Below are 14,031 nucleotides of genomic sequence, written 5' to 3' on the forward strand. Positions count from 1 at the left end.
GTGGCAACACTTGCTGACTGCCCGCAGCACAGCCCTGAGCCATCAAACACTCCTCATACTTTAACCCTTTCATTCCCGGGATTCTGGCTGTATTTAAAGGGCCATCGTAGAGGGATCTTTCTCTGCATCTAGATGAATCCATCTCTGCCTTGGAGTGCTTGGGCATCGTAGAACTCCCCTTCCGTACAATATCATACCATTACTGACAACATCGTAATGCACGCCATGACTACTGAATCTTAACCGAGAAGACTGATTCGATCATTAAAGGAAGATGCAGGGATGAAGGAGAGAGTAGGAAGGGGTTTTCTATTCACTTCATGCCTGCACCATCGGAACCCGTGACCAACTCCGCTGGGCAGAATTGTCCTCCTAGCTGTGATGTTTCCTATTGCAGGAATTGGCTCGGGAATCAGCTTCTTTTTCAACAAAGAACTCAAGTTCAACATCCTGACTTTATTTTCAACAACCTGGTGAGTAGTAAATTGTTGTTCACTGGCATGGGCTCAGGACCCAGGAACACGATTCACTGAGGTGATCCCCTTTGGTTCCAGGGTTCAATTCCCCGCCGCTGTCTGTAAGGAGTTTGTACCTTCTCCCTGTGACTGATTTCCTCTCAGAGTCCAAGGGTTAGGGTTGGTGAATTGTGGACTTGCTATGTTGGTGTTAGAATTGTGGTGATACTTGTGGGCTGCCCCCAGTGCATCCTCAAACTGTATTGATTGATGCAAACAACACATTTCACTGTGTGTTTTGGATAAATGTGACAAAGCTAGCCTTTTAACATGTTTCATGCTAGATTGAGCTTAGTGTCACTTTATTCCAGTATATAAAGTGCATCAGATACATAGTGCATATCCTAGTAGGTGCTTGACAGGCCTTTTTGAAATCACCTGTGACTGAGAGCCCTTTTAACGACTTTTGGACATGATGGATGCAGGTTCTGGTTGCAACCATTGGTTCTGTTGGAGATCAGGTTTATTGCTAAAATACAAAAGCAGGGAGGTAGGTTATAGTTTACTTACAGTTTATAGGACCATATCAGGAGCACTCTGTACAGGTTTGGCCTCCGTATTGAAGGAAGAATGTTAATGCATTGAGACACGACAAAAATTGCAGGCTTTCATCGACCAGTGACCTAGGAAGGATCCTAAACATCAGACAGACTGACAAAGTAACCAACCAGACATTGTGGGGGAAACACCAACCAGGAGTCCATGGAGATGCAAACACGCAAATGGAAATGGAGGTAGATTGAGAAAGCCAATCGACAACATCACCAGGCAGGGATTAATATGGAATCTCCAAAGAAAGAAGAAAAACGGGCGTCTAAAGAACACAAGGAGGAGAGATGTTGAGGCCGAAATTTTACAATGAGTACACTCGTGGTGCACCCTTGAGAAACTGGCTCAGAACAGAGGACAATAGAGAGGGGAGGTTATCGATGGCCTATGCCCCACTGGGAGAAGTTATTGCATTGAAAGCAATTCAGAGACTGGCACCGAGAATGGGCAGGTTTCCTGAAGACGAGAGTTGCATAGTCCAGATTGCATCTGGTGGCATTGAGAAGCACCAGGAGCAACTTGGATGAAATATGTAACTGCAAGGGTCTTTAGAGTATGCATGTGGAGAAGATGATTCCTCTTCCAGGAAATCCAGAATTAGGAGCTACTCATTAAAAATAAGCAGCTGTCCCCTGGAGAGAGATTAAGTGTTGTTTTTCTTTTAGAAGACTGTGAGTTGTTGGATCTCTCTCCATCAAAAAGTGGCAGAAGCAGACAGTGAGAATTTTTAAAGTAGAATTACATAAGGAGGGAGCTGGAAAGTGGCTGGGGGGTAGTCAGGAGTGTGGAGTCAACGTTACACTTAGATAAGCCCCGATTGTACTGAAAGCCCCATTCTGATTCAGAATCGGGTTTGCTTTCACTGACGTATTTCATGATTGTTGCAGTACAATCAAGTATAAAATATCTTAAGAACAAATAAATAGTGCAAAAAGAGGTCGATAGCAAGGTAGCGTTCTTGGGTTTGTTGTCCATTCAGAAATTCGATGGCGGAGAGGAAGAGGCTGTTCCCGGTAACGTTGAGTGTGTGTCATCTCTGATGGTGGTAATGTGAAGAGGGCGTGTTGTGGATGGTGAGGGTCTTTATTGAGGGATTCTGCTTCTCGAGGCACTGCCTTTTAAAGATGTTCCTCTCTCAGTTCACATATTCCTAGTGACTCGTGGTGGGAGAGCAGACTCAGGCTAGCAAGCAGCCAATAGCCAACGATCTGAGTCTCTTCACTGCAGAATATTATTATTTATCGATTTTATTGAGAGGTACAGCCCCACAAGCCTGCAACTCTCAATTACACCCAAATGCCCAATTAACCTACCGACCAGCAAATCTTTGTAATGTGGGAGTAGACCTGCTCTTTCCAAGAGCTGTTTCTGTAATACTAGTGTCTGCAGGATCACCATCCCTTTTTCAGGAAGGAAAGAGAAAGCGCGCGGAGAGCAGAAAACACAGCTGTTAATAAACTGTTTGTGCAACAAGAACTTGCTGATGTGGACCAACGTGACGGAGAGAGTGCTCGGCAGAGGGGGACTTTTTACAGCATCATCCCTCAGGTCCAGCAGGTGTGCAGGATAGTGGATGGCTTCATCTACGTGGCAAATGCTGAAGTGCAGAGAGGTTAGTGCGTCTCATACTTTCATCCTGTTACCGAAGGCGATGGAATTTTTAGTGTCAGAAAAAAATGTGAATGTTTCTCATACCGTGCAGTAGTAGCAAGACATAACCAATTTTATGGATAGTTCTGCACTCATATGAATTTAATACCTGGTAGTTTAATGCAGGGAAGGTGGGATGCATGTTTAATGCAAAGTAAAGCACTGTTCCAATAAAATCTCTCAGTGGGTTGGGGACAGTGCGGAAAATCATAGACACGAGAGGTGCGGATGCTGGAAATCCTGAGGAACACACACAAAATGGAGAATCTCAGCTGGTCATGCAGCATCTACGGAGAGGAATAGAGAGACAATGTTTCAGGTCGAGTCCCTTCCTCGGTATTATCCCATGGCCACCAGGATTCCGATTCCAATTTATCATTTATCTTGTGTACACGTACAGTAAAGTGCATTGTCTGCATTAACAACCAATACACCCAAGGACATGCTGAGGGCAGCCCGCAAGTCACCGTACATTGCGGCACCAATGGAGCATGCCCATAATGTTCAACAGAACAAAACAAGCCCAGCAGCCACCCTCCCACCAACCAGACCCCTCTCTCATACACAGACAGGCCTCCAGTCCTCACAGACTTGACCTTAAGGACTACCTCTGGTCTTCAAGGGCTCCCAGGGCAGGATAACTTAGACAAGTATACTTCCCTCCACAATGTCTCATCGGATGCTCTCAAACCAAATGCGTAATGGGTTAGGTACAGAGTTAACCTCCAATGCAAATCTTCTCTCTTCTCTCTTCCCCCTTTCCCAACTGATTCCCTTCTCCTTCCCCCTTTCCACTCTCAATCCATGATAGAGACCCATATCAGAATCAGATTTACTGTCACTCACATACATGACGAAATTAGTTTTTTTTGGCAGCAGTACAGTGCAATACATAAAATTATTACAGTGCTGAGCAAAAGTCTTAGGCACCCTAGATATGTACGTATATGTGGCCAAGACCTTTGCGTGGTATTGCCCATCTGAGTCAGTTAACGTTGTTGGACATCAGGGGGTGTTGTGCTAATCGCTTCAGTCAGGATTCAACATTATGGTTCACTCCACTCTGAGCCTTATATTAATCATATGCCACACTGGAGGGTCTTCTTGTTACACTTGTACCTCCATCGTGGGCACAACCCTCCCCACCATTGAGGACATCTTCAAGGAGGTGACATCCGTCACTAAGAACCCTCACCATCCAGGACAGGTTCTCTTCCACCAGCGAGGACGTACAGAAACTTAGAAGATGCACGTTCAGAAACAGCTTCTCCCCCCTCACCTTCATATTTCTGAATGGCCCATGAATACCGCCTTGTTAATCCAGCATTTTTTAACACTATTTATTTAACATAGAATATCAAACATTACATAAACACAAGAGATTCTGTAGATGCTGGATTGTACAGAACGTAAAATAGAAGTAGGAAAGTTGTTTCCATTGGTAGGTGAGACTAGAACTAGGGGACATTGCTTCAAGATTCAAGGGAGGAGGTTTAGGATGGAGATGAGAAATTCTCTGCCCTGGGAAGCAGTTAAGGCTTCTTCACTAAATATATTTAAAAAACAGTTAGATAGGTTTTTACATATTAAGGAGATTAAGGGTTTTGGGGAAAAGGTAGGTAGATGGAGCTGAGTTTACGGACAGATCAGCCATGATCTTATTGAATGGCGGGGCAGGCTCGATGGGCTGGGGGGCCTACTCCTGCTCCTATTTCTTATCTTCTTATGACAGTAGAGTACAGGCCCTTGGGCCCATCATGTTGTGCTGAACTTGTAATCCAAACTCAATCTAACCCTTCCCTCCCACAGAGCCCTCCACTTTCCATCACCCATATGCCTATTTCAGAGTAAATGTCCTGAGTAAATTTGCCTCTAGCACCTCTCATGACACAGTATTCCACACACCCACAACTCTCTAAAAACAGTGTTAAAAATATATTTTTTTGTATTTTATGGTAATATTATGTCTTGGCACCGTGTTGCTGTTGGAAGTCAATAAATTTCACATCATCCTAAGTCAGTGAAAAAATAAAGCACACAAGATGCTGGAGACATTCTGCAGGTCAGGCAGCATCTGCAGAAATGAATAAACAGTCGGCATTTCATCCAAGACCCTTCATCAGGACTAATGAGTAATGACTGAGTCCTGATGAAGGGTCTTGGCCCAAGACATCGACTGTTTACTCTTTTCCACAGTTGCTGCCTGTCCTGCTGAGTCCTTCCAGCATTTTGTGTGCATTACTTTGATTTCCAGCGTCTGCAGATTTTCTCTTGCCAGTGACAATAAACCAGATTCTGAGGTCCCAGCAGTGTTGAAGTCCCTCTATAGTGGCTGAAGACGTCCTTACTGAGACGGAATGGCTCTGTATTAAATTGCTTGCTGAGCTAAATCCCGGAGAGCAGATCAGCTTGGCACTCTGATGGAATTAGAATATGTCCGGGCCTGCCGATTTTCCCTGAGCTTCCTTTGTGTAAGAATGTAAAAGGCATAATTTTCTGAAATTTAACTCGTACTCTTTCCCTCAGAGCACAATCGTGGAGAGGAAATTCTCCAGCTCCAGGCAATGATCAATCCAGCTCTTGGTCCCCCAGGCCGCCCAATCCTTGTATTGTGCTGTGTTTCGCGACCTGACGTCCAACGGATACCCTGTGTTTACATATCTCACCAGTTACGGTTATCCCAACTTGAAGTGCCTTGGCTAGTAAGTGCAGATTTTTATTTTTAAGTGTATGATCATGCCATCTGCCACTTCTTTGCTCATTCTCCCAATCTGCCTTAATCCTTCTGCCGACTCCCTGCTATCTCAACACTACTTGCCCCTCCATCTGTCTTTGTATCATCAAGCTGGGCCACGAAACCATTAATCCCATCGTCCAAATCATTGATATACAATATGAAGAGAAGTGGTCCCAGTACCAACCCCTACAGAACACAGCTAGTCCCCAGCCGCCAACCAGAAACGGGTCCCTTTGCCCTTTGACAGTCAGCTGATCTACCCTTGCTACTAACTTTCCTGTAATACCATGGGCTCATATCTTGTTGGGGAGCCTCGTGTGTGGCACCTTGTCAAAGGCCTTCTGAAAATCCAAGTAAATAATGTCCACTGAGTCTGTGGTCTATCTTGCCTGTTATTTCCTCAAAGAGTTCCAGCAGATTTATCAGGCAAGATTTCTCCTTTGAGAGCCATGCAGACTTCAGCCTGCTTTGTCATGTGCTTCCAAGTACCCTGGAACCTCAACCTTAATAATGAATTCCAACATCTTCCCAACCTTAAAGTCAGGCTAACTGGCCTATTCTTTCCTTTTTTCTGCTCTCTCCTTTCTGAAAGAGTGGAGTGACATCTGCAATTTTCTAGTCCTCTGAATCTAGTGATTCTTGAATGATCATTAGTAATGCCTGCATGATCTCTTCAGCTACCTCTTTCAGAACTCTGGGATGTGCACCATCTGGTCCAGGTGACTCATCCACCTTCAGACCATCCAGTTTCCCAAGCACCTTCTTCTTCTTCTTCTTCTTCACACACACACACTATCTCAGTCGGTCTGTGTTGCTCCGTGACTAAGAGAACCTGTCATGGAGAGGATGGGAACCTTGTAACAGTAGTAATTGCTTTTAGAACTGTCAGTCTGAGACTGGGAGTTTAAAGTCCAACGTAAGTTTATTATCAGAATACATATACTACATGTCACCACGTACAACCTGGAGATTCTTTCTCCTGCAGGCACTCTCAGCAGATCTTTAGAATAGTAACTGTAAGCAGGATCAATGAAAGGATAGGAGCATAGAAGACAACAAACTGTGCAAATGCAAATATAAATAATTAGCAATAAACAACGAGAGCATGAAATAACAAGATAAAGAATCCTTAAGGTGAAACTGTTGGTTGTAGGAACACCAGAAACCAAATCACCTTTTGTACAAGAGCCTGATGGTGGAGGGGTGGTAACTGTTCTTGAAGCTGGTGGTGCAAGTCCTGAGGCTCCTGTACCTTCTACAAGATGGCAGCAGCGAGAAAAGAGCAAACGAGATAGAGAGACAATTTCTGTGTGTGAGAGAGAGAGTGAGAGAGAGATGGATGGACAGGGAGACTGAGACAAACAGTTTGTGTGTGAGAGAGAGAGTGAGATGGATAGAGAGGGAGGCTGAGACAGACAATTGTGTGTGTGAGAGAGAGAAAGTGAGATGGATAGAGAGGGAGGCTGTGTGTGTGTGAGAGAGAGAGGGATTGATAGAGGGAAACTGAGACAGTTTATGTGTGTGTGCTTGAGAGAGAGAGTGAGATGGAGTATGTATGTGTAACCCCCTGGGTCGCCACAGGCTCGCTCAGCTCGTTCCGTCTAGGGGGAGCAGCCTTCGGCCCCGCCAAACTGGGTAATCAGCTGGTGTGGACGCTGTGTGATGTCCCCGCCTCGCCCAAAAACAGACAGTACACCATAAGCGATTAAATGAGTACAATTTATAAAGGTTACTATAACTAAGTGATTAATAACGATACAGTATATATGAAGAGAAAATTAAAGAAAAGGCGCCAAACTTATCAAAGTCCAAACCACTTCGTGCACAGCCGTTGGAGCTCAATTACTGAAGTCTTCTGGCCACCATTCAATCCCCTCTGAACTCCTCGACTTGCAGCTCAGGACCCTCCGAACTCCTCGACTCTCCAAACAGCTCAGGACCCTCCGAGTGGTCAACCAAGCACATCTAGCTTCATCCCCCCCCCTCCTCCTCGGAGAATCTCCCGGCCTCGGACCCCCCTTTGGGGTCCGGTCCTCGCCCAGCTTAGAGCATTGCATCCTCTCTCTCGACCCCCTTGCGCCGATCTGCCCAAAAGCCCGTCAACAAAAGCTTACAGACTCAGAAGAAAGAACATTAATCCCCATTTGGTTTACAAAGGAATACCATTCTCGTTATCAGTAAATTATCATTCCTGCTAGTTAACAAAAGGAAACCCTTTCCCAACAGTAACAAAGAGAAAAAAAAACCCCTTTACATATGAGAGAGAGAGTTGGATAGAGAGAGGGAGACAGAGAGAGAGATAATATTTTCGTCCAGTACTAGTGCCAGAGTGTATTCAATGAACTAATAGAACAGGTAGCCTCATGAGAAAATGTTTTTTGGGCCAGGCGTGTATCTGGCCAAGATAATAGGCCTGTAGGGAACAGTGATCATGGAAAGACAGAATTTGATGTAAAGATTTAAAGTGATTTAGTTCAACTCAAACAAGGTCGTAACTATGAGGAAACCAGAGTAAGAATGCTGTGAGTTGGGAAATCTCCATGAAGATGTACTGTATAACAGTGAAAAACAATGGCTTCCTTTCAAAGAAGTCATGAACTAAAATCTACTTTACAGATCATTTATATCCCTTTAAGGCAAAGCCTAACAGGAATTGTGGTCCAGGCCTATCGAGAGAAGCTAAGGATAGTATTAGATTACTGGAAAAAAGCTTATAATGTTTCAATAACACAGTATGTCTAAGGATTGGGAAATTTCAGAATTCAGCAAAGGATGATCCATGCGCTGACAAGGTGAAGTTTCATTAGGGAGAAGCTAGAAATATTCAGTTATCTTATGAAGATAGGCTGAGTGAGCTTGGCCTTTTCTCTTTGGAATGAAGGAGGACAAGAGATGATTTGATGGAGGTGTACAAGGTACGAGACATTGATTGAGTGGATAGTCAGGGACTTTTTCCCCAGGGTGGCAATGACTAATATAAGAGGGTGTAAAAGAGATCTGACCAGTGCCCAATCCGGACTTTAGAAGGTTGAGAGGAGGAGATTTTACTCGGGTCCACTGCCCGAGTAGAAAAAGGCAGCAGCAAAGTGGATGTCAGGAATGTAATTGACCAGCGACCAATCTGCATTTGTGATTGATTAACAAGAGCAAGTTAAAGGAAGGCAGGGCAAGCGTGGCAGCCGTCATCTGAGTGGACTGTCAGTGGTGATCTGGAGTCAGAGAAAGTAAAGAAAAGACAAGCTCAAAGTTAAGGCTTTTCCCTTCCCTCCTTTATATCTGCTCAGCTAGGATAGTGAAATACTCCTCCTGCGGGATGTGTCCCTGACGCACACAACTGGGAGAAGTGCATCCAGCTGCATCCACGTTAAGGAGTTGGAGCCGGAACTGGATGAACTCTGGATCATCTGGGAGGCTGAAGGGGTGATAGATAGGACATATAGAGAGGTAGTTACACCCAAGGTGCAGGACACAGGGAACTGGATGACAGTCTGGAAGGAGAAAGGGGTTAAGATGTACTGTGTGCCCCTGTGGCTATTCCCCCTCAACAACAGGTATAACACTTGGATACTGTCGGGGGGTTGACCTAACAGAGGTAAGTCACAGAGGTCAGGTCTCTGGCACTGAGTTTGCTCCTTAAGAAGGGAAAGGGGGAGAAGAGGCACACTGTGGTGATAGGGGATTCATTAGTCAGGGGAACAGACAGGAGATTCTGTGGGAGAGAACAAGATTCCTGGATGGTATGTCATCCTCTGGGTGCAGGGTGCAGGACATCTTGGATGAAGTCCTCAGCATTGTTAAATGAAGGTGTGAACAGCCAAAGGCTGTTGTCCATGTAGGTACCAAGGGCATGTGCAGAACGAGTGATGAGGTTCTGAACAGGGAGTTAGGTGTTAAGTTAAAGGGCAGGTTCTCCAGAGTTGAGATCTCAGGACTGCTACCCATGCCACGTGCTACTGAGGCTACAACTAGGAAGATTATACTGTTTAATACGTGGCAGAGCATGTAGGAGGGAGGGCATAAGATTTTTCGATCATTGGGGTCTCTTCCAGGGAAGGTGGGACTTGTACAGAAGGGGTGGTTTGCACCTGAACTGGAGGGGAACTAATATTCCAGAGAAAAAGTTTGTTAATGCTGCATGGTGGGGGTTAAACTAAAGTTGCAGGGGCATGGGAACCAGAGTGCCAGAACAGTTACTGGAGAGGTTGTGGAGGCAGATGCCGCTAAGACCTCAGACAAAGTCAGGAATCACAAGGTTGAGCATGGTGCGACTAGTGTTCTGAGCTGCATGGATTTCAATGCAAGAGGCATCAGAGGAAAGGTGGATAACAGTGCTGAAGACGAGGTAGCTGGTTCACAAACAGAGGCAATGTGTAATGAGGAGAGGCTGTTGGGGCAAAATTGCAGTCAGCAGGATGAGTTGCAACATAGAAGGTAGGCAAAATTGAAAAGGGTGAATACAGGGTGTTATACTTGAATGTGCGCAGTGTGTGGAATAAGGCAGATGAACTTGCAGCAAGGTTACAGATCAGCAGGTATGATGTAGGCGTCACTGGATCATGGCTGGGAGCTTAATATCCAAGGATACACATTGTATTGAAAGGACAGGCAGGAAGGCAGAGGTGGCAGCTTTGTTCTGTTGGTGAAAATGAAATTAAATCATTAGAAAGAGATGATATCGGGTTGGAAAGTGGAAAGAGCTAAGGAACTGCGAGGGTAAAAAGACCCAAAAAGACCCTGATGAGAGTTGTATACAGACCCCCAAATAGGAAAATGCGACCTACAAATGATCATGGGAGATAGAAAATGCATGGGCAATGTTACTATCGTCACGGGGGATTTCAATATGCAGTTAGATTGGGAAAATCAGGTTGGTGCGGGATTCTGGCGGGGGGGGGGGCAGTGTGGAATTTCTAGATTGCCTACGAGATGGCTTTTTAGAACAGCTTGTGATATAGCCCATGAGGGAATCAGCTATTCTGCATTGGGTGTTGTGCAATGAACCAGAATTGATTAGAGAGCTTAAGGTAAAAGAGGAAAGTAGTCATAATCACGTGCCCTGAAATTTGAGAAGGAGAAGCTAAAGTCAGTATTACAATGGAGTAAAGGGAATTAGAGGCATGAGAGAGGAGTTGGCCAGAATTAATTGGAAAACAACACTGGCAGTGATGATGGCAGAGCAGCAATGGCTGGAATTTCTCAAAGTAATTCAGAAGATACGGGATATATACATTGCTGGTGATTAGTGGTGTTCTGCAGGGTAGACTATTTTCTAAATGGAGAGAAAATACAAAATACTGAGCCACAAAGGGACTTGGAAGTGCTTGTACAGGATTCCCTGAAGGTTAATTTGCAGGTTGAGTCAGTGGTGAGGAAGGCAAATGCAATGTTAGCATTCATTTCAAGAGCAAACACGAGGAAATCTGCAGATGCTGGAAATTCAAACAATACACACAAAGTGCTGGTAGAACACAGCAGGCTAGGCAGCATCTATAGGGAGAAGCGCTGTCGACGTTTCGGGCCGAGACCCTTCGTCAGGACTAACCGAAAGGAAAGATAGTAGGGTTTTTCCTTTCTTTCCTATCTTTCCTTTCAGTTAGTCCTGACGAAGGGTCGCGGCCCGAAACGTCGACAGCGCTTCTCCCTACAGATGCTGCCTAGCCAGCTGTGTTCTACCAGCATTTTGTGTGTGTTGTTGTATTCATTTCAAGAGAATTAGATTACAAAAGCAAGGATGCAATGTTGAAACTTTTTAAAGCACTGGTGAGGCCTCACTTTGGAGTATTGTGAGCAGGGTTGGAGTTACTAGCATGGGTGGGGCATTGGCTGGTCGGCAGAAAACAGAGAGTGGGACCAAAGGGATCCTATTCTGGCTGGCTGCCAGTTACCAGTGGAGCTCCACAGGGGTCGGTGTTGGGACCGCTGCTTTTTATGCCAATGATTGGGGCTATGGGATTAATGGATTTGTTGCTGAATTTGCCTATGATACAAAAATAGGTAGAGGAGCGGGTAGTGTTGAGGAAACAGAGAGCCTGCAGAGAGACTTAGATAGTTTAGGGGAATGGGTAAAGAAGTGGCAAATGAAATACAATGTTGGAAAGTGTATGGTCATGCACTTTTGTGGAAGAAATAAACGGGCAGACTATTATTTAGATGGGGAGAGAATTCAAAATACAGAGATGCAAAGGGACTTGGGAGTCCTTGTGCAGGAAACCCTATAGGTGAACCTCCAGGTTGAGTCGGTGGTGGAGAAGGTGAATGCAATGTTGGCAGGCATTTCTAGAGGTATAGAATATAAGAGCAGGGATGTGATTTTGAGGCTCTATAAGGCACTCGTGAGGCCACACTTGGAGCATTGTGTGCAGTTTTGGACTCCTTATTTTAGAAAGGATATACTGACATTGGAGAGGGTTCAGAGAAGACTCATAAGAATGATTCCAGGAATGAAAGGGTTATCATGTGAGGAACATCTGGCAGCTTTTGGGCTGTATTCCCTGGAGTTCAGGGGAATGAGGGGGGGATTGCATAGAAACATTCATAGTATTGAAAGGCATGAACAGATTAGATATGGCAAAGTTATTTCTCATGGTAGGGGAGTCTAGGTCAAGAGGGCATGACTTCAGTATTAAAGGACGTTCATTGAGAACAAAGATGCAGAGAAATTACTTTGTCAGAGGGTGGCAAATCTGTGGAATTTATTGCCACGAGCGGCTGTGGAGGCCAAGTCATTGGGTGCTGTTAAGGCAAAGATAGATAGGTTCTTGATTAGCCAGGGCATCAAAGGGGATGAGGAGAAGACAGGGGAGTGGGGATGACTGGAAGAATTGGATCAGCCCATGATTGAATGGTGGAGCAAACTCAGTGGGCTGAATGGCCTACTTCTGCTCCTATATCTATGGTCTTATGGTCTATTTAAGGCTGAAGATTCTTGATTGGCTAGGGCATGAGGGATATGGGGAAAAGGCTGGAGATTGGGTCTGAAGGGAAAATTGGATCAGCTGAGAACGAAGGACGATGCAGGCTTGATGGGCCAAATGGCCTAATTCTGCTTAAGGAAAGCATTGGGGAGGTGTGGGTGATATAGGTAGGGTTTTTTGTACAGAGTGGTGGGCGTGTGGAATGTGCTGCCGGGATGTAGGTGGGGGCAGATAGAGTAATTATGGACATTGAAGAGACTCTCACCCCATCGCTGAACTGACCTCACAGCCAAAGGACTCACTTTGAAAGACTCTTCATCTCATGTTCTCGATATTTATTGCTCGTTCATTTGTTTTTGCATTTGCACAGTGTGTTGTCTTTTGTACATTGGTTGTTTGTCAGTCTGTGTGGTTTTTCATTGATTCCATTGTGCTTCTTTGTACTTACTGTGACTACCCACAAGAACATTAGTCTTGCACGTCAGGAGGGTTGAAGGCCCTGGGTCATTGTGTCAGGAGGGTTGGAGCCCCAGGGTCGGTGTGTCAGGAGGGTTGGAGCCCCTGGGTCAGTGTGTCAGGAGGGTTGGAGCCCCTGGGTCGGTGTGTCAGGAGGGTTGGAGCCCCTGGGTCAGTGTGTCAGGAGGGTTGGAGCCCCTGGGTCGGTGTGTCAGGAGGGTTGGAACCCCAGGGTCAGTGTGTCAGGAGGGTTGAAGGCCCTGGGTCATTGTGTCAGGAGGGCTGGTGCCCCTGGATCAGCGGGTCAGGAGGGTTGGAGCCCCTGGGTCAGCATGTCAGGAGGGTTGGAACCCCTGGGTCAGTGTGTCAGGAGGGTTGGAGCCCCAGGGTCGGTGTGTCAGGAGGGTTGGAGCCCCTGGGTCAGCGTGTCAGGAGTGTTGGAACCCCTGGGTCATTGTGTCAGGAGGGTTGGAGCCCCAGGGTCAGCGGGTCAGGAGGGTTGAAGGCCCTGGGTCAGTGTGTCAGGAGGGTTGGTGCCCCTGAATCAGTGTGTCAGGAGGGTTGGAGCCCCAGGGTCAGTGTGTCAGGAGGGTTGGAGCCCCTGGGTCATTGTGTCAGGAGGGTTGGAGCCCCAGGGTCGGTGTGTCAGGAGGGTTGGGGCCCCAGGGTTATTGTGTCAGGAGAGTTGGAGCCCCAGGGTCAGCGTGTCATGAGGGTTGGAGCCCCAGGGTCAGCGTGTCAGGAGGGTTGAAGCCCCAGGGTCAGCGTGTCAGGAGGGTTGGAGCCCCAGGGTCAGTGTGTCAGGAGGGCTGGTGCCCCTGGGTCAGTGTGTCAGGAGGGTTGGAGCCCCTGGGTCAGTGTGTCAGGAACTTAGAGGTTTGATGTCTGCGACTGAGGGTGCAGGGCCGAGGACTGAAGGCTGGATGTGGTCTGTCCTGTGGTTGGAGGCTGTTTGTGTGTGAGCGAGAGTGGAAAGGGGTTTGTTTTGCTGTTATTTGTTACTGTTGTTTGTGTTGGACGTTGTCAGTGTGACATGTCGACTCCAGAATGTGTGAGCTGTCCCCAGCGCATCATCAACAAGCAACACATTTCACTGTGTGTTTCGATGTAGGTCTGAGTTGTGGAAAAGATAATAGTGAAGCAGTTGATTGTGTACTTGAACATTGAGAAGGCCTGTTAGATGTAGCGTGATGTGACTTTGGATGAGTTA

General features: G+C 46.2%; 1 protein-coding gene across 4 annotated transcripts in view; it reads left to right on the top strand.

Moving 5' to 3' along the window:
• fbxo4 (F-box protein 4) overlaps nucleotides 1-14,031 on the top strand; it is a 70,751-nt gene that overhangs the window by 37,967 nt on the left and 18,753 nt on the right. For all 4 annotated transcript variants that reach the window (XM_059974273.1, XM_059974272.1, XM_059974275.1 and 1 more), the window contains 3 exons: nucleotides 398-473; nucleotides 2,474-2,676; nucleotides 5,241-5,416. In XM_059974273.1, coding sequence (XP_059830256.1) covers nucleotides 398-473; nucleotides 2,474-2,676; nucleotides 5,241-5,416 — 455 coding nt within the window. The remainder of the gene's footprint in view (nucleotides 1-397; nucleotides 474-2,473; nucleotides 2,677-5,240; nucleotides 5,417-14,031) is intronic.

The sequence above is a fragment of the Hypanus sabinus genome, chromosome 7 (genome assembly GCF_030144855.1).
Source record: "Hypanus sabinus isolate sHypSab1 chromosome 7, sHypSab1.hap1, whole genome shotgun sequence".
Classification (NCBI taxonomy): domain Eukaryota; kingdom Metazoa; phylum Chordata; class Chondrichthyes; order Myliobatiformes; family Dasyatidae; genus Hypanus; species Hypanus sabinus.